The sequence below is a fragment of the Symphodus melops genome, assembly GCF_947650265.1.
Source record: "Symphodus melops genome assembly, chromosome: 3".
NCBI lineage: Eukaryota > Metazoa > Chordata > Actinopteri > Labriformes > Labridae > Symphodus > Symphodus melops.
In genome coordinates, this window is record NC_136693.1 from 2,603,838 (window position 1) to 2,623,123 (window position 19,286).

Consider the following 19,286-nt stretch of genomic DNA (forward strand, 5'->3'; position numbering starts at 1 on the left):
TATGTTCTTAGTCATTTACATGAATGAAATTCAATGATTATTTAATAGAACATGTTTTACTGATAAATTCATGTATGTTGATGTTTTGTTACTGCATCAGAGCATTGTGACGTACGAGGCAAATCTGTTCATGTCATCGCTTATTTTAGGTTCAAAAAGAGTTTTGTTGACATTTTGTTTTGGGACTGCGGAAAACGTGTGTATCCAATCCTTGAGTTTTATTTCATTGACGTGATTAAAAAGTCGTCATTAAGTCAAACTGCATATTTAACGTGTCATAACTTCACATTTTAAAGCCGTTCACAGTGTAAAGAATTTAATTACCACTTGTGTGCTCTTTCTTGAATAACCTTCATTTGACACATTTGTAAGATGAGCCTTGAAAGTCTCTGTGCATGATGTTTTCACAGTGCAAACTCGACCATGCAGCTTTCTAAGGTATTGTGAGACAGCTCTCATTCTTCAGCGCTCCTGAAACACTGGAGCGAACAAGAAGAGGTGCTGAAAAACATTTTATGGCAGAGCTACAAAAGTCACACGGATCTTAACTTTTGGAGTATTTGGATGCAATCCAAAAACCATCATTTTGCTTCCCGGAGATAAGAAACACACATCACTCCTTCATTAATAACCTACACTGTCAGGTACTGAAGTATTTCACACACACATTACACCTTCTCAGACTCCAATGATTTCATATCCTCAAAGGGAGCTATCTATTACTGGTGCAATGTGTCAAAGATTTGGCAGAGCGCTTCAAACTTTTCTTTTTGCTTGAAAGAAAAAGTTTTGATCACACCTCACACGTCAAGTTTGAATGCACGTCAGATTTATCTGCCTCATTATGACCTTCAGAAGCCCCACAACGTTACTTAATTGCCGGGGCTCGTCCAGACTTTTTGGACCGCGGTGGCCAAACTGGGGCACTGACTTGTGCAGGGGTGGCCTGAATGAAGAGCATTTATGAACCCATTCTGTCCGCATTAATCACATCGACTTCTAAGTGACACAAGATAATGGTGACATTAACGTCTTTCAAGATTGATTCTTCAAAGACTCAAAACAACGTGTTGACGAAAGTCATAATTTAAAGTATTTTAAAAAAGTCTGCAAAGTGAAAACGATGTGCTGCCTTTTCCAACGCAGGCTGAATGGTGGATTTAAACACAAGTCCCACTTCTGAAAAGGCAAATAGCCAATTATTAGTTAAGGATTTTGGGGCTGCACCTGAGGTGACCAATATGTTTTTAATGGGGGGCCATGACACCCCTATGGAAACTCCCCTGCTTAATGCCATGGGGTTGGAGTCAGTAATAGAAACCTTCATAGTGACTGAATTTCGTTGCAGTTCCCTGAGGTTGCTGGACGTGTATTCAAGGAGAAAGAGACATTTTACATTGCTTTTTTCCCCTCTTTTTGATTGGCTGAGGAGTTGTACAAACAGCACAATGATTCTCTGCACAAACTTAATGCACACGTGTGGTGTTTAGATGTCACATTTAGCTGTTTGGTTGTCAGATTCACACGAATAACACAAGACAAGAAATTGTTTCGCAAGCAATCTGAATGCCCATCAGGAGGCAACGGACGCTGACCGCTTGCTACTTACCTTCAGGGTTGTCAAAATATGCTTCAGTGCCGCACAGGTGTCATAAGACAGCAGGAAAAGTGTCGTATTTCCGCTGGGGATGAAAAAGCAGCAGGTATAGATACTGGGTAAACCTTAACTTGATCTTTTCACAGACTTCACACACCAGCAGAGAAAACACAGCATCTTTTCTCATTTGCTTTCAGCCACCACGAGCTTCATGAAATATGTTTGTTTGCTCTGTTTTGGTTTGCGAAGCTGTCGGCACACATGGCATTTATTTACTTTTCACTCCGAGCTGTCAGAGCTGGCACAAACTGCGTGTTCAGTTTTGTGTGCTGAAAAGAAATGGATTCCCACTGGCTGCGATCGTGCACTGGTCAGGATTTGAAGATCGTCCATTGGTATGACGACATTGGAAAGTTTGAATTATTATCTGTGATTAAATTTAATCATGAGCAGGTTTTTGAAAGGAAGAAAAATTATGACAGAAGAACTGCCAATTTTCAACTTAGTTTAAATTTTTTTTTACATGTTATGACAGGAAACAGAGTAGAACAAAATACAATGTATGGATGTATATACATTCAGCCAGTGCTTTTCTGCCCAGAAAAAAACACTAAGTGGATACAGGGCTTTAGTTAAGTTTGCAGCCTCTGCCATAAATGTGTGAATGGGTTGCTGTGACCTGCAGGTCCATTTACTATTAAGGGCTTCCATATATCCTACAATATATGTTTTTTTTTTGTTATTGCACATATAGTTTTGACCCTGTTGGACCTCCGTACAAGACAACTGAAGTTTGTTTTAGGGATAGGCTACTGTGGGATTGGTTTAAAAAAAAAAAAAGCCTCTGTTGTAGACTATGTGTAAAATCATAGGACAGTATACAGCAGGGGTGTCCAAAGTGCGGCCCGGGGGCCATTTGTGGCCCTTGAGTGGATTTTTTGTGGCCCTTGACTTCAAATCGAAGAATCAGAAGATTTTGGCCCCAGGCCTCATCAGATGGCATATTTTGTTCTTTTTTTTCTTTTTCATGTTAGCGAGGGAGACCTATAAAAGCCTGACTATTCTTCCAAAAAATTAGAACACAACAGTTTCCCACTGCAATTAGTTATTGTGTATTTACATTATTTTTTGAAGAGGTCAAAATACAAAAAGTTCCTTCCAATATTTAAAAAAAAACACAAAAAAAAACCCTGTGGCCCGTGAGCGAATCTAACGCGACAATTTTGGCCCGCAAGAGAAAAAGTTTGGACACCACTGGTATACAGCATTCAGACGTGTATCCATCTTGTTTAACATTTGCAACAGCATACAATACAGTGACGTTTATCGAAGTCGGTATCAGAATTAGGTCAATAAATAAATAAATAAATAAATAAAGATGTAGTGACTGTAACATTGAGATGATATAATTACCAGCAGGAGATTATGTGAGATATTCCCTGCAGGGAGAGGCTCACTGTGATGTAAACCTGCCACCCAGGAGACACGAGGGTGTGTGTGTATGTGCGTGTATGTACGCGTGCGTGCGTGTGTGTGTTTCTGTGCGCGCGCGGCCGGTTGTGGTTGAACGGCGGATTCCCATCACAACCAAGATGGCGGCGGAGCGGGCAGCCGGCTCCGCTCAGTGACTGACAGACTGACAAGACAGAAGACGGCTCGCCCGGCGATTTTACTCTCTAAACAGGAGAAAAGAAAAACAAATCTGAAAATTTAAAAAGAGGAAAAAAACCCCCCACCGACACACTTCTCTTCACCGACTCTGCTGAAATGAGCCGAAACCGTTAGACGACACCGGTTGAAGTTGTGCGCGAGGTGAGTGAATGATGAACCGTTATCGTGACGGAGCGGATTTAACCACACTGCTGCTCGTTTACGAGCTGAAAAACAAGCTGAAAAATCCCGTGTTCTACCTCTTGCTTTCTCACTCATGTTGTCTGTTTGTTTCGTGTTGCAACCGGGACTCATTTTCGCTCACGACAAAGTCTGCCGTCATCGCTTATAATTTTTATTTGACCCGATGTCTCCTCTTCGCTGTTTCTGTTTCATCCCCGGAGATCAGTGTGATTCTGCTAGCTTGCTTGCGCCACAGGTTGTTGTTACAACCACCACCACATCGTGACTGCTTTAATCACCTGTGCTGTTTGTGCGTGATGTTAAACGACCCCACTAGTCACACCACATTTTCACATCAGGTGATACATGACTGCTTTAGCCACTATAGCGTGAGGTCGTTAAGGACTAAAAATAACCCCCAAACACTAACCTTGTCCCTGTACTGTGCACCCCACCCCCCAGACCTTTTTTTTTTTTGCCTGAGGATATTTTCAGATTTGAGTTTGCCTCTCATTGCACTTTGCTTTGAGGCAGTGGTACAAAATGTGCAAAGGTGAGTGAGTGCATGTCTTCGTGTGTTGGGAGGCATTTTGAAGTCTAGATTAAAAGGCTGTCACTGCCGGTGTGTCAAATCTCAACAATGTCTGCAGCACATGTTGCAGAGAAACACAGCTGAGCAGATGTGTGCAGCACAAATGCAAGTTTCCAGTCTACTTAAGTTGCATGATATACGAGGCTGGATGATATTCAGTCTGTTCCGGCTTTATTCACACATTTTTGCTTGCAGGATAAAAGACTTGCATGTCAATTTAAAGCTGGACTTACACTAAGTAAACGCTGCTCAATTGTAACTTATAGGGACTGTGTCTGCAGAGACCCTGTCGTCTGTCTGGATCTCTTATGTTTTGGTTGACCTCCAGCCGATAAAAGCTATAGCAGGTGAGTTCAGGAGAGGTGCAATTCAACGATCGGACGCCATTCAAACTGGATTCTTATATTAACACAGTATTGGCAAAACAGCTGCTGAGTAAGTCTGAGGAATGTGTGCACTTGTGCTTGCGGTGCATGCGTCACAGAAAGATATTTCTGTCTGAAAAGTTTTGGGAATCGGAATCAAAGCTCGAGTATATTTACTGCTTCTTTTCTGACATCAGACCTCAGACACGCACAGCGGTGACGGCTGCCATCAGGGTTTTTGACACACTGAGGCTTTGCTTCCCCAAGAATTCCCCTCTGCATCGTTTAGTGGTGTCGCACAGGACAGGCAAGTCTAGTCAAATCACATATGTGACAGAAATACTTTCAAGGACTGTGATTTAAAAAAAACCTCAGCGTCCACATTCCAGCAAGGTAAACCACACTGGAATCCCGTAAATCCCCTGCCTGCGTGGCCTTACTTTGTTTTTTTTTTTGGTTTTTATTCAAGTCTTAGTCCCTTCACATGTCATGGAGTTTCTCCTGGCCAGGTTGTGTTGTTATGCTTGTGATGGACAGGGTGTTTTTCTTAAGTCTTTCTGCCGTGTCTGTTCATGTTGAGAGGGCAGTAGGGCGCCTTAAAGGAATGCTAGAGAGGAAAAAGAGAAGCCACTGTCATCTATACAGCGAGAGCCAAATGGCATAAACCGGCTGCATAGATTGCTCAACTGTAAGCTGTGATGTCTCGTGCAGATCCAAGAAGAAGATTTACGACAGTGAGTAAAAGATCAGAGGACTAGACGTGTGTGCTCGGCTGATTGAAGACCTCATGTACGCTCAGTCACCCTGGTTCCTCTCACCCTGACACCGGCCTCAGGGTTAATGCTTCCTGTCCACCTGTTATTGACACCACATGTCACCTCCTGTGGCAGAGGCAGCTTTAATACCTGAGGCCGCGTATTATTCCCGACTTACGTAATTTTTGTGTACATAAACAAAGCAGAGCAGCAAATTCCCCGTCATGGAGCTGTCAGCTGCAGTGTGTGTGGACGCTCACCCTGTAGATGCTTTGGTGATGTGTGAGTGTGTCAGAGGAAATTAATCTGGGCTGAGATGTAACATCCAGAGAATCAAAGGAAGGAATATTTATTGATAAACCTTTTCACTGATTCCCAGCCTTGTAGGTTTTTGCAAGAATACTGATTATTGGGCTGACAAAGAGCACACTCCTACTAAGACCAGTTGCCCCGTACCCCGCTGGCCTGCACTCACACTGCTCCAGGCCCAACCAGACGAGGCCTGATTGATTGTACGCCATGTCCAAAGTGCGTACCTGTGTGCGTGAGTAACCGTACTGGGCCCAGTCCACCTCTCACAACCGTGCCTGGGCCAAGAAAGTGTAACATGCTGCTGGAGCACGGGACAGAGCTCTCGCACGAGCCAAAGGAACTGGACTTCAGGGGTCAAACGTGCCTGGGCAGAGTACACATTCCTTAGTGTGAGTGCACCCCAAGACCAACCACTGCACTCTGATCCCTCACCGTGGACACCCTCTGTGTAAAACGAGTCAGACGTTCACACAAAGTAAAGGAAAGTATGACCAGCGTTTTGTTTTTATTATTGCTTTGTAGAGGCGCTGTAGCAGAGATATGGAGACATGTTGAATTATTTGCAGCAGTGATGCGTTGTGATTACAACACTGAAAGCTGCAGGAACTCGTAGCCTTTTTCTATCTGTCATACTGGTTATATAAAACTATAATACAGCATATTCATGATTTCACATTATCACATTGAGTGCAAACTTGTTTTATTCACCTGTAACTTTCTAATCAGAGGGGGTAATGGAGAGAAGGAAAACACTAACGCTAAAAGAAATGAGTGAGAGTTCTTTTGGTCTTCTGCAGTGTTTCTCGGTTCATTAAATACAAAACAAACATTGACTGTGTCTCTTATAAATGTGGATTGAGGCCTCATAGGGCTGTAGGAGGAAAATCCTGCTCTGTATATCTTATTGATGCAAACATTTTCTGTACTTTTACTCAACTGGAGTTTTTTTCAAGTAATGTAAAACTCTTAATTTGGTCAAGATACAGTAGATATGCCACATAGGTGTTCTTGAGTTGAAGCGTGTTGAATTCAATCTTATTTTAAGAATTGTTCACATTGTTCTTTACCACGGCACCTCTTGTGATTTACAAAGTGACGTCCCACTTGTGTTTTTAAAATGGCGTATTTATCTAGTATAAGCTACGTCTACAGTTCGCTCTGTTTAAATGATGTCGGATATGAAGTCAGAGGTCGTCATAGCACTCGCTCTCGACTGTCAAGGGGAGAAAATGTTCTGTAGTCCACGCTGCCACACATAATCTTTCAGAGATTTGCCATGCAGAGTTGAACGGTGAGCCGTCTGAGTTCAAGCACAAAAGTGTTGGCAAATTTTCTTCTGTAGTTTCTTCTCTGCGGATTCTTCACCAGCAAATGCGCCAGGAAACCAATCTAGCCCTTCCACATATCATCCTTTTTTTGTCTGTCAATGTGTCCCTGAGCAAGGCACTGAATCCCCCCAGCAGCTCAGGAGCGCTCGGTGTGTGCAGCCCCCCTCACACTGACGGTCCAGAGGATCCTGTTGGTGGACGTGTGTCAGCCTGTGTGTGTAGCACGTTCAAGAACAGAGTGTAAAATGTAATTCCTCATTAATGAAGTCACAGCTGACGCTTCAGTGATGTGAAATATTCTTTCATCAAAGCTGGATATTGTGTCGGCCTGAAGGTCGCAGCACGTCTTGGTTACCGCTTTTATGCAATGTAGCCGACAATTCAGTGAAAGAACGCTGTGAAGGATTTGTTCAAAGAACGAGTGAGGGCAGGATTTCATGTTCCCAGGGAGAACCATCCACAAACACTAATTAGCTGTAAGCTCAGAGAGTATTGTCTGCAGGGAGAAAGGCAGGACGTGTCCTCAGTTGGTGGGTGGCATCTGGTTCTTTTTGGCGTTCTGCACCGATTTCGTCATCTAAAGGGAGATAGCAGCAGAGTCGTCTGCCAGAACAAAAAGATATACATCTCGTGCGTGTGTGTGTGTGTGTGTAGAATCTGCTTAATGTTACTTTCAGTTTTAAAGACAGGCATTTGGTCAGACTACCAGAGTAAGTAAATATATGCCAGGCAGGGACAGAGCAACATGTGAACACTCGACTCAACTGTGTACATTTTGTTCAAAGATATTTTATCCACCAAGGTATAAATGTGGCCTTTATTAGACAGGACAGCCGAGGAGGGAAAATGTTTGGAGGTAAAAATGGTGGATGACATGCAACAAAGGGCCAAGTCCGGATTCAAAACCACGGCCGCTGCTACTGGGATTATTCCCTCCATACATGGGGCGTACAACATAACCGCTAAGCCATCCGGTGCCCTTGGTGTTCTCTGTATGTTTGTATGTGGTGAGGGCTGTAATCGTCTGATTCTTGTTTTATTGCTGCGTGTGGTCTACCTGCCTCGCACACATAAAGGATTACTCCCCAGTGGTCTTTTCCCACTCGCTCTCATCATTCACAGTGAAGTGGGCGGTCACTAAATCAGACCTGCCAGCCTCCAATGTTTACAAGCTGCAGCTCAAAAGACGTCACATGGAGAATCAAATGTGTAGGACTGTTTTATCCCGAGCTGGAAGAGGCAGCTTGATGAGATCGGGTTTCCCGGAGACATGGCGTTCATTTCTCTGTGCTGATACTGAAACCAGAGCCAGGATGGTAACCTCTCTAGCAGAGTCGATGTTTGAGTATTTTATCCCAGGTTTCACCACCTCAAAATCAGACATTTTGCTGTACGGTTCTCATTGTAAGGCTGTTATAATTAAATGCATCTCTCTTGTGTCATGTTGATGGATCCATTTGTAGAAAGAGTTTAAAGCTTATGTCTTCCATGAGACAGATGAGATGCAATCCCTGCAGGTGATCCATATAAACATTATGTGGAGGCAGTTTGGACATGATTTTCAAGTAGCTGTCACTTTTGTGGAATAAAGTCCCAGATAAGTTGCAAATAGGCAACTTTTTTTTCTATTTCTTCAGTGAGCAACAATAACTGTGTGACCTTTCATGCTCCAATGCATTTAAGATGACTTTGAGATGGTTTCTTTGTATTGGTTTCTTCCTGCAATATTGGCAGCAGTGATTTTATGAACGCTGGTATTGTCATATAATGAGTACAGCGATGTTTTGTGTGTGTAGGAGCCGTACGTCTGTGCTTTGGTTGTTTGTAGTTAATCATATTTGCTTTGTGTTTTTTTTTTTTTTTCAGATATAGATGTTAATGGGATCAGTCGCTGTGCGGTAAAGTCTATCACTGCCGTTTCCCCTGCTGCTGCATCCCCATCTATCACAGTGTGTGTTTAATTATCCATAACAAACTCATCAGTCTCCCACTCCCACCAAGAGAGACGGATTGTCTTAAAACCTGCGCTGAATTTAAAAACAGATTTTGAAATGTGGCTCAAGAACTCGTGCAGACTACTTCTGCCCCCAACCCCTAACACCCCCCCCCCCCCCCCCCCCCCCCCCCTCTTTTGTCACAGAAGCACCTTAATATACTTTTAACACATTCATGTTTGGGCACAAGTTGCTAACTCTTCAGCTGTTCTTTTTTTCTACCCATTGACCTCCCTCTCTTTATAATTAACAGCTGAATGATCATTTGTATATTCAACACATAAAGGAACAGAAAGTGAGTGTTAATGGATGAAACATCAGTGACCTGACTGCGAGCATGCTCCAGCTGCTCTGAGAAGTGCTTTCACTCTGAAGCTTTAATAAGAGGTCAAGGAGAGTTCATGTGCAGAGCTGCAGATGTCCTCAGTGAATAAAGCAGCATGTTTTCACACAGTGTTTTGTTGTTGTACATTTCACGAAGCTCAGACACTTCAGGGGACTTTAAATACGAGAAGAAAGTCCCATAAACTAGGTTATCCAGGATGTGTCTTCTGTCAGTCTCCTGAGTGGGACTGATGAGAGAAAAATAAAAATGGTTACTTGTTTCCCCAAGGGAATTTTCTTGATGGAAATAGTAGTCCATAATGGGAAACACTAAAGTGATGCTGCTGATTTTTAATACCATCAACTTTCAAAACAAATCCACAGTCTCGCCCACTCTGTCACAGCATCAGTGAATGATTTTTACAGAAACATGTTGTTTTCTACGTAAACGTGTGATACAGATCTGGAAAAAAGCTCATAAAATAATACGAATTCTCTGAAGATGCCAGCTGCTTAAAGGCAGGGTTGGTAAATTTCTCCAGGTATACTCTTAGCCCACACTCAAAGCATGAGCTGAGGTCCGCTTCTGGACCAATGGCGCTCATGCATTTAAGTGAGGGGGCGTGGCTTTAGAGGGAGCACAGAGGGGAGGGGGTGGCTGCAGACGGAGCACTGAGGGAATGCTTCTTTCAAAATCATGCTAGTTCTTAAAAAATTGCCAACCCTTCCTTCAGAAGGTCTTCTACTTCATGTTTGGCGTGTTACATCTTTTCGTTGGTCAGTTGTGTCAAACATCGAACAAGTATTGAATTTGTAAGATAAGTGACACACTGTCATTTTTTTTCCACTAGTTTGTTGATTCTTATTGGTTGGTTTTGAAGCAGATTTGGAGCCATGTCGCAGGACTGTACATATTTTGGATGAGCTGTGAGAGAAAATTGAAGATGAAAAATGCATCATATCACACCTTCGCATCACACTCAACTCAACTTCAACTTTGATTTCATTTACTGTCCTTAAAGGTAAAACAAAAATAACTTACCTTATTTGCACAACTATTTCCTTGTCTTCAGTGTAAACACAGGTCTATAGACTGTACAATCAATGATCTACAGCTGTTGCACTCAAACAAACCCATGATGTGCTGTGACCTTTTGCACTGATTGATGAAAGCTAATAACACGTTTATGTCTGTTTGTGATGTCTGGATTCAGAACAGTCGTGTCTTTATCTCCATTTGCATCGGAGTATTCCTGAGCTGCAGGTCAAAACAGACAAACACCGTGTTCATTGTTTCTTTGCTACTTGAACAACTCTTTCTACATGACGGGAGGTTGGAAGGTAAATTTGATGTTAATAGTCCCCGTGGGAGAATCTGTTTGTGACTATAAAGAAAGCTCAGCTACTTAAGGATTCCAACACATAAACATTCTCATACCTCATTAACAACAGAAAGTGTGTTGAAGAAGGTTAATGCGCCCTGATTCCCTCTCATGAATACAGTCTCATACATACATTTACTCCATCTCAAAGCAATTAAAGTCAGTGTTACTGCTAATTGGTTTTAATTAGACCGAAGGTGTTTCCTGGGAAAGTGTAGTTAAGCCAGCAGAGCTTGTTGTTGATGCATTTAGTGAAACATATATCATAGAAATGTTTCTGTTAGAGTCTAAAGCTTGTTTCTTAGTCATTTGTGGGTAGTTGGCTTCCTTTTATGATTCTGTTTCTATTTTTATTTTTTGGAGCTGTGAATTTAAAAGATGCTGTTAATCCTGGTGAAGCTGTAGCTCCATTGCTTTTCAATGAGTTGTGCCAAAGGATGTAGCTGCAACGTGTGGAGATAACAGTTTGAAAATGGATGCATTTCTCATAGAGGTCATCTTTCTTCCTCAGTGTGAAATGACCTGATGTTGCTAAAAAGGAACAAGAGCCAAACGCCCTCTGCTCTGGTCTAACTTGAAGCAGATGCTTGGCTGGTGGGGCTTCCTACGGGCTGGTGTTTATGTTCTTGAGCACATTCCTTTTCACCTCCTCCACGTGTCTGCCCTGCTGTGGCTGTGTCTGCGCTCGCTGTCTTTACAGCTGCAGCCCAGAGCGCTGACCGGGGGGCTTTAAGAGCCTCGAGCCAGAGTCCCTTTGGTGAGTTTCATTGGCTCCGGTTCTCGTGAACTCAGGACAGATGGAAATCATTCCCCTGACACGTTTGCTTAAATAAAAACCCTGGCGGAAGAGACTGAAGGCCTGTTGAGTCTGGACATCTTATCGAACTCCTCCCTGACGTCCCCCTGTGGTTAGAAGTCAGCCGCTTTAGGCTGGGAAGCTTTGTCTTTGTCTCTGGCACCCGGCCCGTTCATGTGTGCTTCTCTGGCTCCCACTCTGCTCTCTACACTGTGGGATCACTGCACAGCATCATATAAATCCCTGATAATCAGTGCATCCAGCTGTGTCATGTAATGGAGCACCTTTTAAAGCAAGTTAACCACATCTTTGAATGTGCTGGTTTCAGCTTTACAAAGACAAATAGTCTGCAACATCTCGGGGAAAACTGTTTCCTGAGGCATTTTTTGCTGAATCCACCCTCGCCATAAATCATTTAGAAACATATAAATATTATCCGTAGTGCTGTAGGACCAGTGTGAAAGACCTCAGTGACCTCTTAAAGATGCAGTCTGAGCACATCCTGTCTTAAATGCTCGTTTTTTTTTCTGCTAAGATGACTCAGTTTTGATTTCTTTCTGGGCGTTTACCTCCTGACCAAGTCCAGTTTTCCCTCCCAGTTCAGTCTGCCAGGGGAGAAGTAGGGCAGCCAGCAAATTAAGATGTTTGGATTAGACCACTTAAGCCTTGAAGCAGATTTTTCTGCGTATGTGTCAGGCAGGGCGTGAGTCACGGCTCTGCATCTTTTGCATGCAGCTCCGTGAAGGGAATCCAGTGACGATCTGAGCGAGATGAAGTGAATAAGCAACAGATTCTGCCTCCTCAGCTCTTTGATTCTCCTCAACACATTTATACCCCTCAGGGTTAGTTAATTCATGCCACTCTGAATACGTTGTATGAAATTGAAAACTATTATTGTTCTGCATTTCACTCAGTGCAGTCTGACAAAGTCTCTTAATGGCTCCGTTTTTCCCATAAATCCTTGTAATCACTTCTAGAAAAACGTGAGGCTTGCTGAGTTTTCTCTGCTTTGCCCCTCACTGATTTTGTGATCAGATAGATAGATAGATAGATAGATACTTTATTGATCCCGAGGGAAATTCTTCAGACATTTCTTCCTGGGAATGATGAACAGATACCATAGATGTCAACATGATTGATATTGTTTATGTGGACATATTTTTAGACTAAAGACTTTCTGTTTGCTTGTGTTTTATTTGCATCTGTTCCTGCAGATGCACACTTTTTTCCTGGTGAATTGTCTGGTTACTAGACCTGCAGGATATGCAAAACTAATGTGCAGGATGTGAGCACATTGTTCAAAATGACTTTCATAAAATGATGTGCAATAATTCAACTTTTATTGAGGCATGCATGTCAGCCGTAAAGTCTGAATCAAAATCGTTCCAATAATTGCAAGTTTGATCTTTTATTCAGCACAGAGTTTTTGTTCTGTCAATCACATTTCTCCTTTTGTCTTCTGAGCGTGTAAACCTTACTAACCCACAAAACTGATGGCAACGTATCTCAGGGCAACAGGCGGTGTCTTTTGATTGGGTAAATGCACGGGTCAGGGATCCAGGGCTCCTTCAGAAATGTCATATTTTCACATGCTGAGTTTGTTTCCAAATGTTTTTTTCCCTTTGCTGCTCTCCGTGCAGTCTTTTAGGATGTGTTAAGTGTGCAGGAATCCTTGAATGTTGGTTTGTGTAAATCTGACCTGAGTGAAAGTGGATAAGCTGAATGATTTCATCACCTCCATGTCTCCTTGGTGAACTCAGCAATGTTGATTTCTTTTATTCTTGAGATGTAGGCCAGGCAGAGAAAGAGGGTTAAAGACAGACCCACACATGCAGTTTATATATATGCAGACCTTATGTAATGTGTACCACTGCCACACTGCTGCTGCTGCTGCTGCTGTGGTGGTTTGCTTTGTATTTTTAGCCGTGTGACAGCACGGCGAGGATGAGTATCATTCTTTGGCCGTCATGTGGCTGTGTGGTCAGTGTAACCCAAACACACACACACACACCAGAGCTCTCCACTATGCGTTCCCTCCAAAGGCCTGTGATAAAGGAGGTCGACTTGTTGTTGTTGTTACAGTTTTGTAATAAATGAGGAGTTAACTGTACTTTCTGGATGTTGCATGAACAATACCCTCCGGCTCCGTAGAGAAGCAGGCATTAGCAAGAAATGAGAAAGCTGCTGGAAGAGCCAACACCCTGTGTTATTCCTCCCCCTCCTTTTATTATGCATGATGTCATTTCTTCATACACTTCACGTCCTTCTTATTAGTATTAAGAAGTTGGAGATCAATTGAACTAAGATTGGATAATAGTTCAATTTGCTTGTCCTGCTTTTAACAAAAACCACACAGGCTGACCCAAGAATGTGACCACATGACCTTGTACTTGACCACAAACACATCAAAGTCTCTCCTCTTCTTCCTCGTCTGTCAGCCTTTCCACACACTTTTTATGGAGGAGAGTGTTGGGAGCAAACCGGAAGCTGCAAAAGTAATATCTGCTTGTCCCATCCACCAATATTTGTGTAACGTAGCTAAACGTGCTGAGTTTGTCGTTCTCAGCCTGCACTGAACTTTTTTTTCCGCTTTGAAATGAGAGAGGAGTTTATTTAGCATTTTCAGTCCTGTGTTTTCTGCTCAATCTCGACTTCCTGACTCTTTCTAAAAGAGAAGCCAGCAGGTGTCCCACATCCTGTCCTCTGAGTGTTCATCCAGCATGTTCTCATGCTGGAACATTTAGGAGTTTGCTCCGTGTTGTGCTCCTTGGCTCAGGATGCCGATGCACATGTGAAGCTTTCACCGATAATATTCTCAACATATAACTTCACCTTCACGTCTGATCCAAAAAGTCTATGCCTATGACAAACTTTAATTGTTACCCTCAAACATGCTGCACAAACATAGGCCAGGAATAAACGCATCCTGTGGATCAGTGCCTTGCTAAAGGGCACTTCAGCAATGTTCTAGGAGTCAACAACCAGCAACCCAACCCAAGTCTACACTTGTGCCCATACATTGACTTGAACCAATATACTTACTATTGCTTCCTTTTCAGTCCAATCAGATTCAGCACATTCATCATTTATCAAATCAGTAATCTAATAAGAGCCGCAGAGGTCTGCATGTGCAAAACAGACTTACAAGAACAACCTCCAGAGTCGTACTGAAGTATAGACCACTGACAAAGAGTGTGAAGGTCGATGGAGCAGTAAGGGGTTTAAAAGGACCACCGGTGGTCTACGTCCAGCTCGTTCACCTCCCTGCTTGTCTTGTGTTATCACGGCTGACCAGAAAGTGAGCTTGCTGACTGTCTCCTCATCAGCCTCTCACTGTGAGGAAATGATGACATGCATTTGTAATCCGAGTGCAGGAGCCAGGACACAGTGAACCAGCGTTTTCTCACCATCTGCCAATAGCTGGAGCTGCTAATCAAAGAAAGATACACAAATGAGTCTTTTGTTTGGTTACAAGCTTTGGCTCGTTCTCTGCAAAGATCATTTCAATAAATCAATAAACACCCAGCTTTTGTTAGATTCACGTTAATCACCCTTTACCCGAGGGTGTGGGAATCAAAGGATAACTCTACTGTTTTTATATTTCTGCTTCTTGGCAGCCAAAACAGCAACATGTGTGTGACGAGGACACGCTGCAGATGATGACACTCAACCAAGAATCAGAGTGTGCAGACCGAGGAGACTCTCGGGTCGAGGTCAAACTAGATCTGTTCTTGACTTAAAGCAGTGTATGATGGACTGTGAAGGAGGATAAGAAGAGGCCGGACAGTCGCTCAGCAGCTGAGGTCTGAAGCATGACATCACGCAGACTGGAGTTTGCAGCCTTTTCTCCTGAGCCCATACATTAAGAGCCGCTAACGCCCCTCGCTAAGTACGCCCTCACACTGCATATGGTTGGAATCACTGCGCTTGTCCACTTAAATCATCCATTATTAAACTGAGCAGAAACTCTAAAAGTGCCATATCTGCTGCCTTTAAAATGACTGTGTGGGTGAGACTGTGTCAGCAGGGAGTGTTTTTACAGGGGGACTCCCTTCAAATCTCTGTATTTCATCCAGATGTTCATGTTTCTGCAGCACGTGATGGAGCAAGCTTCAGCGAGCTCTGAAACAGTCCCAGCTTTTTTTTTTTCCTTTTTAGCCTGGAAGCTGTTTGACTAAAATACCTCAACAAAACAACACAACATATAAGTTCAGTCTTTCTTTGAATGAAGCATAACGTTTTAAACCAGTTCTCATCAAAGAAACAATACTCCTACATTTTGGTTTGATGCAGGAACCAAAATCTTTTGGGATTTTTGGGGACTTAGGTGAAGATGAACTTTATTAACAACATGTTCGGATTGTTTTTTTATTCAAAAAGTGGCAAAACACTGTTTTCCCTCCTGTGGATGTGTGTTTGAGATTCAACCAGAGAACCACTGTCAGACTGAAAAGTGTTTACTCATATCAATGTGGATTTCTGTGGTTATATGTGTGTGGGGGAAAAAACAGTCACTCACTAAGATGAGCTTCAAGTCGTGACAGTGTACCTGTCCGCCTTTGCAGAATAGCTAGGATGGTGTTGTGCAGTCTTGACATGCCCGTCTTAGGACAGATTAAGGAAACTACTGTTTGGCTTTCACCTCCCAGCTCAGTGGCCTCTGTGATATCACAGGGCTTCTCATCAGCAGGTTTAAATGTGCAGCGAGTCTGTAATTGGGGCAAAATGTCAAGTGTGAAGAAACGCCTCTCTGCTCCCTTCTTCACATGCATACTAGAGTCTGTGCTGGTTCACACCCCTAAAACTCTCCTTTTTTAGACCCTCGTGTTTGGTGACCTTGAGCCGGGACGCTGAACTTTGAGCTGATCACGTGAACTCAAACTGATTTTGTCAAAGACCGGCAGCTTCCTGTTTAAACTGTTAATGGCTGCTTGGTACCTAATTGAAGTCCCTCTCTTTTCGTTTGCCCTTCCACTGTCCTCCGCTGAGTCAGATTTATGACTGTCAGATTTTTATTTTACTGCCGTAGCAAGGGCGCAAGAACCGCCTGTACCTGCTACAACAATGAAAATCAATCTCCCCGCTGTCTCTCCCTTCTCTCTCTGTATGTGTGCAGGCAGCCGGCGGGGATGGGAAATGATGGAGGACAAAGGCCCTCGTGTAGCCGACTACTTTGTGGTTGCCGGTCTGACGGACCCGTCCAAGCCACTGGACCAGGAGATCCACTTTGATGACGTCTGCCACAAGACCGCCAAGCCCAAGGCACCCATCACCGATGTGGCGGTGGTGATCCGTTCGATGGGCGAAGAGGCGCCGCCAGGCTTCACGTGTGTAGAGGAGACGCCAACCGGCCATTCGGCTGACCTTAACAACGGAGGCCTCATGGCGCCTCAGATCTTTCTGTGTTACAGGCGAGGCCGCGACAAGCCACCGCTCACTGACCTGGGGTAAGAATCAGCGGAGTCTTAAGCTTTTGTTTGGAGCGATCCAAACAAAAGCAGCAGCTCGATGTCATCTTTTGGTGTTGTTTTGATTGAGAGCCCCCTGGTGGTGGAGTTTATGTCCTGTGCCTTTAATCCAAGTTTATTGTCCGAAGAAAAAGTCAGCAGGATAAAAGATGAAGACTTGATAAACATCGCAGTTATCCTGTGACTACTGTCCTATTATAATATAATATAACATTTAAGATTTTGTTTGAAATTGTCTTTTTAGGTCCTGACAGAAATTAATAACTCAGGCGCTCTGAAAAAGGAATAAAGAAAATCCACCATCTGTATCAGTTTGTAAAAACTTCAACGTCTGCCACCAGTTACCAATCTGATGAACCAATCACACGCCTCCGTGTCTCCCTGCTCGTTCTCTCTTGCGTGCTCTAGCTCACATTTAAAGCATGTCACTGATGATGGAGTTTATACTGTGAGTTTGAGACGACGTCGTTTCTACACGATGAAGAGATGAGCTGAGGTCCGATCTCACAGTGGCTGTAAAAGTAAGATGTTCAGAATCGATGAGATGTAGAACGAGGACAAAAAAGGTTTAATGAAAAGAAAAGAGGGGGATCAATATCCCTTCATTCAGGAGCAGCTCTCCTTGGCTCAGCCTTTGAAGGAAATAATACAAATAAACTTTAAACGGCTGAATGATCAGAAGAACTCACCACAGTGATTTAAAGAAACACAAACACATTTGCACCCTTAGTCTCACAGAGCTTCTTCTACATTAAGCTGGAGGAGTTTCTACGCGTTGTTTGACATAGTAAGGAGATGAAAAGGGTCTGAAGCACATTTTAAAATACGCCTTGATGCTGCAGTTCTTCGTCTTCCTCATCTATGCAGAATATGTCTTCAAAAAGCCGAATATAAGAATCATGCTAATTCACATTTTACTGAATTATTTAAAACATCGATTTCCGTTGATGATGTCCTTTTTCCTCAGACATTTCCTGGACAACTCTGAGCCTGTTTGTCCACTTGATGTAGTAATGAATGTATTGCAACATGAACACGCTGTATCTGTTATTTGTCTCATTACAAGTAATGATTATCAAACAGTGTTGTTGTTCCTGAGAGTGTCAACATTGTTCTTCCAGTGAGAGGAACAGGACCCATTTTAAAAAGTGGTCCATGTCACGTCTGCTCTTGAGTGCTGAAGTGCTCTTCGCTTTAAGAAAGTGCTCTGACATTTCGTCCTGTGCAGCAGTTTTTTTTTCTCCACAGCAGCTAGTTTTCTGTCTGCCTTGCAGCCGTTCCGCCATTGTGATTTTCCGCAACAAAAAAGTGAAACGGTGCGAAGCAGCAGTCACAGGTCTCCTCCTCAGCAACATCTTTTGAAGTATGGGAATCCAATAGTGTTTGTTTAGTGCTCTCACACCTCAGGCTGGCAGAGGCGGGTGGTGACAATGCTAAGGAGGCTCCAATGGCCTCTGACTCCACAGAGTGTAGTGCTTATCAGGCACTGACGCTGCTCACACACTATCAGCAGCTTTGTGTGCTGAAAGCTCAGAGAGACCGACACCAGTAGGACTAATGGGAGGCTGACGTGTGTGTGTGTGTGTGTGTGTGTGTGTGTGTGTGTGTGTGTGTGTGTGTGTGTGTGTGTGTGTGTGTGTGTGTGTGTGTGTGTGTGTGTGTGTGTGTGTGTGTGTGTGTGTGTGTGTGTGTGTGTGTGTGTGTGTGTGTGTGTGTGTGCAAGTCTAGACATCATCCGTCTTTACTTATGTCTACATCTAAGTGTTAGACAGAGTGATAATCTCCTACCAATTCACATTAATATCAATTTATCTTCATTGAACACCGAAGACTAGAGAGGAATATGAGAAGCAAACGCACCTCTAAGGTTTCAACCGGGAACCAGAGGTGGTAATCCAGCCAAACACTGACACATGCCAACTCATGATCACTTCAGTCAGCAGCCACACTCACACTCTCTCTCTCTCTCTCTCTCTGTGTCTCTCTCTCTCTCTCTCTGTCTCTGTCTCTCTCTCTCTCTCTCTGTGTCTCTCTCTCTCTCTCTCTGTCTCTGTCTCTCTCTCTCTCTCTCTCTCTCTCTCCCTCTCTCTGTCTCTGTCTCTCTCTCTCTCTCTCTCTCTCTCTCTCTGTCTCTGTCTCTGTCACTCTCTCTCTCTCTGAAAATAAGGACCCTGCTCAGACGGTCTGTTTTAAAGGTTGTGTCCAGCACGCTGTCACTGCTAAAGTAGAAGGTATAAAGTCCGTTGTCACCTTCGTGGATTCCAACATCACCTCCTGATTTATCAATTAGAAAGATGAAAACAATCCTCATCATCTCAGCTTTTGCTTGTAGTTGTCTGAAAGTGTTTCAGCTTAAGGTATTAAAGAGTGTCGTGCAAAAACTGAGGAGCTGCAAACATGGAGGAGGTGCACAAGTCTCTCAGTCACGGGGAGAAATATTCTGCTGCTTCCTGAAAAACAGCCTCGCTCTGCAAAAACTGCACTCTGGATTTACGTTGTTCGTACGTCTTTTATTGTTTTATAATCTTATTTTCCCACAG

General features: G+C 43.4%; 1 protein-coding gene across 3 annotated transcripts in view; it reads left to right on the plus strand.

Moving 5' to 3' along the window:
• The first annotated feature begins 3,143 nt into the window (after positions 1-3,143).
• LOC306821137 (C-myc promoter-binding protein-like) overlaps positions 3,144-19,286 on the plus strand; it is a 52,800-nt gene continuing 36,657 nt past the window's right edge. For all 3 annotated transcript variants that reach the window (XM_079339371.1, XM_079339372.1, XM_079339373.1), the window contains exons 1-2: positions 3,144-3,153; positions 16,399-16,725. In XM_079339371.1, the coding sequence (XP_079195497.1) occupies positions 16,415-16,725 (311 nt within the window). In that variant the 5' untranslated portion in view covers positions 3,144-3,153; positions 16,399-16,414. The remainder of the gene's footprint in view (positions 3,154-16,398; positions 16,726-19,286) is intronic.